General features: G+C 57.5%; 1 protein-coding gene across 1 annotated transcript in view; it reads left to right on the top strand.

Annotated features, from left to right (window-relative positions):
• The window catches only part of LOC104497597 (receptor-type tyrosine-protein phosphatase U-like), a gene marked incomplete at both ends in the record, with an annotated part of 12,155 nt that overhangs the window by 5,728 nt on the left and 371 nt on the right, over positions 1-6,056 (top strand). The window contains 6 exons of the mRNA XM_010140865.1: positions 1,504-1,775; positions 1,850-1,931; positions 2,616-2,731; positions 2,957-3,131; positions 3,704-3,997; positions 5,981-6,056. Of these exons, the coding sequence (XP_010139167.1) occupies positions 1,504-1,775; positions 1,850-1,931; positions 2,616-2,731; positions 2,957-3,131; positions 3,704-3,997; positions 5,981-6,056 (1,015 nt within the window). The remainder of the gene's footprint in view (positions 1-1,503; positions 1,776-1,849; positions 1,932-2,615; positions 2,732-2,956; positions 3,132-3,703; positions 3,998-5,980) is intronic.

Here is a 6,056-nt window from a genome sequence, read left to right as displayed (position 1 = left end):
GGTGGGGCGCAGTTTAGCGTTCCCTCTCTGTGCTGCCGCTGCCTGGACCAAATGGAGCCGATGTTGTTAGTGCATAAATAATTTTGCTGGGGTAAATGAGAGGAAAAAATAAAAGAGCGGGAATATGGACATGGTGCCTTCCCCTCTGTCTGCGGCTGTGCTGGACTCCAAGAAAATAAATTGTTGTTGTTTTATTTCACCCTGAGGGGCTGGCTGGTTGAGTGACATGGGGGAAGTCTGCTTTTTGGCTGTTTCTTTCCCCTGCCCTGGCTGCCGTCCCTGGAGGATGTCCTGCGGTACCCGGCACTGTGTCCCTCCAGCTGATGCTGTGACCCCTGGGGTGTTTTGGGATCACCCCGGGCATTTTGGGGTCACGCCAAGCACAGCTCCCAAACACCAAGGGAGATAGATGGGTGCTCCCCATGATCACCCACCGCCTTCATTAGGCTTTTCGGTGCCGCTCGCTGGGAGCCGATGGGAGGAAAGGGCGTGAATTGGTTTAAATTAACCGGCGGTGAAAGCTATTAATAATTAAATGCCTGCTGTCAGGAAAACAATGGTGGACTTGAATAAATGGCTCAGCTTTGTTACTTACAGCTTCTGCTGTTATTAAAATGGAAGAGATATTAATAATCCCCTCGCTTTTGGTGACGGGGAGGGTTTGGAGGGGCAGCTTCCCATCCACACCATCTTGGATGGCTCTGGGAGTTGCTACAGAGAGCTGGGACTCCTGCATCCTGCTCCTGCCTCTGAACCTCCCAGGATGGAGCGTGTGGGGCTCTCTTTGGGATCCCCTTTGGGATTTTCATCCTGCCTGCCCCGTAAGTACGGCTTCGGGGACTCCTGGGTTTTGTTGCTGGTACTAGGAGGTGATGGAAGGTGGGGTACCAGTGGTTGCTGGTGGTGGGGCAGGTGGGGAGCTGGGTCTGGGTCTGGCATCCCGGGGAGCTGCTGTGCCGACATCCCGGGGAGCCTTGGTGCTGCTGCTCGTTAAGCCGATGAGGGCTTTTTTCCCCCCTGTGAGCGCCTGCTGAGCGCAGTTTAAACTCGGCGACAACTGCGTGGTAAATGATACGGGGCGATGGGAATGGAAATTAGACAGCTGGGGAGGGGAGTATTGACGCAGCTGAAGCTGTGAGCGTTAAAGGAGAGCAGGCAGAGAGTCTCTGGTGGCGTCGAAGCCATTACCAACCCGGGCACCCTGGGGGGACTAGTTTATCCTGGGTCTGATCCTTCCCTCCTTAGCCAGCATCCAGGTCCTGTTTTGGTGTCCAGTGCTGCCCAAATAGGCACCCAACCCTGACTCCATCCTGTGTCCCTTCCTCCAGTCCTGCCTGTTACGGGCACAGACTAGGTCCCAGTGGGACCTGAGCCTCCTTGTCAGGTTGTATGCATCCTTATAGCCCCGCATCCTCCACCGTCTCCACCTCTGCCGGCGAAGCTCGAGAGGTGCAGAACTGGGGGACTACTCCATGCTCTCCCCTCTTCTCCACCCTGCTGCAGGCTCCTACCTGATGGTGAACTCCTCGCAGCACGCCCCGGGCCAGAAAGCTCACCTGCTTTTCCAGGCGCTGAGCGAGAATGACACCCACTGCCTCCAGTTCAGCTACTTCATGTACAGCCGGGATGGCCACAGCCCCGGCACCCTCAATGCCTACGTCCGGGTGACGGGGGGCCCGGTGGGCAGCGCGGTCTGGAACGCCTCCGGCTCCCACGGCCGCCAGTGGCACCAGGCAGAGCTGGCCGTCAGCTTGTTCTGGCCCAGCGAGTACCAGGTGAGCCCCAGCAGACCCCACCTTGTGTGACCGGGACCCCCAGCAGTGGGTGACACCTCTGTTTGGTGCCACAGGTCCTCTTCGAGGCGGTGATCTCCAGCGAGCGCAGGGGTTATCTTGGCTTGGATGACATTTTGCTCTTGAATTATCCATGCTGTGAGTGTCAGGGGATGGGACCTGAGTGTCAGGGGTGATGGTGGGGAGGCAGGTGGGGGTGTGGGTGCTGCTGAGATGGGCTGGGCAGCAGGGTTTGGGCTGGTGCTTATTGGGATGGTACTGGGGGGACCTGATAGACTGATGTCAGCTTGGTGGCACCTGTGTGTCCTGTTGTCTCCTGGGCTGGAGCTCCACCTCCAGGGTACCTCTGGGGATCCTTTTTCCATCCTTATCACCAAGCTCTAACGTTGATTCAGTTTTTATAAAACCGTGGAGAAGTGCAGACTGAACATGTGGCCTGAGTGTCCTCATCAAGAGGGGCCACTCGGACTGGTGGGGACCTGAAATCCCAGGCTGTCCCAATACTTTGGCTGTTGGGGTTCACCCCCTGTTTCTCCCAGGCTGGGGAGGAGATCTGCCCTCTTCTGTTGACCCCGTAGCCTGTATCTGGCCCCAGCACTGCAGGATGCTGGAGGGGAAAGGCTGCATCCCACCCACTGGTTGTACTGGGACAAATCCCTGGCCCTGGGCTTGGGGTCCTGCCCAAGGATCTTTGCCGTGGTCTTGCTGGGAGGGATCCTGGCTAAGCTGTGAGGATCGGGACTGAGCCCATCCTAACCTTGGGTGGGTTTTTGGGCTCCAGTGGGCTTTTGCAGCGATACCGATGCTTGTGTTCCTCGGCAGCAAAAGCACCTCATTTCTCTCGCCTGGGCGATGTGGAGGTCAACGCGGGGCAGAATGCCACCTTCCAGTGTGTGGCTGCCGGCAAGGCTGCCGAGGCCGAGCGGTTCCTCATGCAGGTGAGCTACGGTGGTGGTGAACACCACCAGAAGCATCTCTAACACCATGCCTTGTTTCTGCAATGTCTCTGTGCCTCTCCTTTGGGAGAAATCCCCGCTGGGCTGGGGGGAGAAGGGCAATCCTCCCTAGTTTTTAAGCAGACATCATCTGGGGACATGTTTGGTGGCACCAAATGTCACGCCGTGCCTCCTGGTGATGTCTTGCCTCTCTTCCCCACGGGGCAGAGACAGAGTGGTGAGGTGGTCCCTGCCGCCTCCGTGAAGCACATCAGCCACCGGCGCTTCTTGGCCACCTTCCAGCTGGACGAAGTGTCCAGGGAGAAGCAGGACCTCTACCGCTGCGTCACCCAGTCCAGCCGCGGCTCGGGTGTCTCCAACTTTGCCGAGCTCATCGTGAAAGGTGGGTGACTTTACTGTTGCCCACTGGGTTTCTGGGTCGTGGTTGGACTGTTTCAGCTCCACTATTTGCAGAGGAAGAAGGTGGGACGCCTGGGGCCGCGGGATCACAGTTTCTCGTAAATGAGTTGCTGTGCATGGATGGTTCAGCATAAAACCAGGAAACTGCTTTTCCTGGTGGCCTTAGATCATTTATTTTTGATTGCAGTAGGTGGGAGTTAATTAATTATGGTGAAACTGTGCAGCACCATGCTGGGCAGTGTATCTTACAAAGATAATTAAGGTTTGATCAGCTGAAACCCTACTGTGGTTGTTAAAGCCTTAGTAAAAGTGACGGAGGGCAAATGCACGGGCTGGAGTTTAAAGACTGGGTAGTGCCCTCCCACACTTGGATGTCGATATCCACGTGGTCTGGGCACAGGATCTGAGTTTGTTCCGTGCCCTCCAGTGCAAAGGTGACGGGTTTGGGAAGAGATTGTGGTTGTGCCAGTGTTGGTCTGGTTCCAGGGCTGGGGGTGCTGTGGAGCTGCTTCTGGAGGGGGATGCTCCACCTGCCCCTTCTCTGTTCTCTTCCAGAGCCCCCCACACCCATCGCACCCCCTCAGCTGCTCCGGGCTGGCTCCACCTACCTCATCATCCAGCTCAACACCAATTCCATCATCGGTGACGGCCCCATCGTGCGCAAGGAGATCGAGTACCGGATGACCTCAGGGCCCTGGTCAGAGGTCCACGCTGTCAACATGCAGACCTACAAACTCTGGCATTTGGATCCGGACACGGAGTATGAGATCAGTGTCCTGCTCACCCGGCCTGGCGATGGGGGCACCGGCAAACCGGGGCCACCCCTCATCAGCCGCACCAAGTGTGCAGGTGAATCATAGAACCACAGACTGGTTTGGGCTGGAAGGGACCTTCAGAGCTCACCCAGTCCAACCCCCTGCAGGGAGCAGGGACATCTGCACCCAGAGCAGGGTGCTCAGAGCCCCAAGGGCCAACCTGACCTGCCATGGGGCCAGGGATGAGGCTTCTCCCACCTCTCGGGGCAACCTGGGCCAGTTTAACTCCTGGTAATTAAGCAAAACGAAGGCAGTGAGATGGTGTGATGGAGAGCCAGGACTGTTGTGCTGTGTTCACCCCAAGAGCTGACACTGCTGTGATGCTGGGCTGGGGCCCTGCACAAAAAAAACCCAACCCAACAAAAGTGGGGATCTGAGCTGGGAGCATTGTCCCTCAGATGGGGACGGATGGGTGCATCTTCCTCACGCATGGCAGAAGTGGAGCAGGTCATGGCCAAGCCCCAGGACTGTGGGGGCTTGCTGTGTCCGCGGCAGTTTTGGCCTCAGCTGTGGGAGCCCCGTGAGCGGGGTCGGCTGTGGAGATGGGTGCAAACCCCAGCCCAGGCATTGCAGTGAGGGGCTGGTAGTGAGTTTGCATCCCAGCTTGATTTTCAGAGGTGCTGCAGGAAAAGCTCAGGATTCTGTGTTACCTTGAAGCCGGTGATTGGTGCTGCTTGATGCTCTCGGTGCCCTGTATTTAATGTCCTATTTTTATTGGGTTCAGGCTCCCCCAGCTATTCCCATGTGCTCTAACGATGTAGTTTCCTCCCTGGGTTGTGGTGGGTGTGCAGCTGGTGACACAGCTGTCCTTCCCCCACCTGAAAGGCGGCTGTGGTTGGATCCTCCACCCCCCCCGAGCCTCTCCAGCCCATCTGCCCAGCCCTGCATTGCCCGTGCTGTGCAGGATCTGGCCTGGGAGGGGAAAAAGCCACTGGGTAGATGCATTCTGCAGCTCCCAGGGTGAGGGGAGATCCCCCATGTGGCCATGTGCCACTGGCCCTCATTGGTCCCAGGTTCTGGCCCCCCCGTACTATTTAAATACACTGGCACACAAAGGAGAGGGAAAGGTGAAGCTGGCACCACGCGGTGCTGCCCATGGTGGGGTGGGGGGCTCTGGAGGCCTGGGGAGAGGAGGCGAGAGAGGTCCCTGTGTCCTCGGCCACCCTGTGGGAGTGACGCCGATGGGCATCGGGGCTGAAGTTTGGTGTGTATCAGTAGAGCCGGACGCAGTGGCAGGTTAAAGCTGTGTCGCTGCAGCACGGGGCTGTGTGCCTGCGTCTGTGCTCGCCCCTCCAAAACGAGCTGGGGTTTCACACGGTCCTGTGAGGGCATCTGGAGCTACCGGAGCATCCGCTGAGGTTGCCAAAGCCACTTGCAACCCTGAGCTGCGCAGATTCCTCCCTGGTGCAAATCCCAGGGGAATTGCTTGAGGGATCAACACTCGGATGGGGTGGGCAAAGACGTTTCTTCCCTCTCCATGTTCTTCCCACTACTCCTGGGTATGGGGAGGAGCGTGTGCTGTTGGCAAAGGAGCTCGGCATCTCCTGTTCACACCAGTTAGAGCTAACTGAACTCCTTCCTGGTGACGGCACTCGGTCTCTCTCCTTTCCAGAGCCTGACATGACCTTGATGGAAGGTGAGAGCTCCCATCGTTCACATGTGTTTATCTGGTTGGTTGGGGCCACTCATGGTGTGGATGCTCCCAGTGCCCACCATAACTCTGTGCTGACTGGGGGAGTGGGGCTGGTACCTGGCTTCACCCCCATGGGGGAAGCTGAGCTAATGAGGGCTGCTGTCCCTGTGGTGTTGTGGCTTTGAGACCCAGTAATGTCCCCAGCCCTGTCCGCAGGGCAACAGTATCCTGTGCTGGGGCTAGTCCCACTTTTGGAGTCCGAGTTGCTCTCTGTGCTTGCCTGTCTTGTTCCTACGCTGTAAAGGGCTTTCCCTGATAATATGCATAAACCCACCAGATGTTTTGCTTCATCTCTTGTCTCTCCCTGTCTCTCTTTCCCCACAGAACCCATGCGGGCCCCCAAAGGTCTGGCTTTCTCCGAAATCCAGTCCAGGCAGCTGACGTTACAGTGGGAGCCGCT

The sequence above is a fragment of the Buceros rhinoceros genome, unplaced genomic scaffold (genome assembly GCF_000710305.1).
Source record: "Buceros rhinoceros silvestris isolate BGI_N320 unplaced genomic scaffold, ASM71030v1 scaffold34817, whole genome shotgun sequence".
NCBI classification, from domain to species: Eukaryota; Metazoa; Chordata; class Aves; order Bucerotiformes; family Bucerotidae; genus Buceros; species Buceros rhinoceros.
Note: the sequence above shows the minus strand (reverse complement) of the source record. Positions and strands in the feature narration are given on the sequence as shown.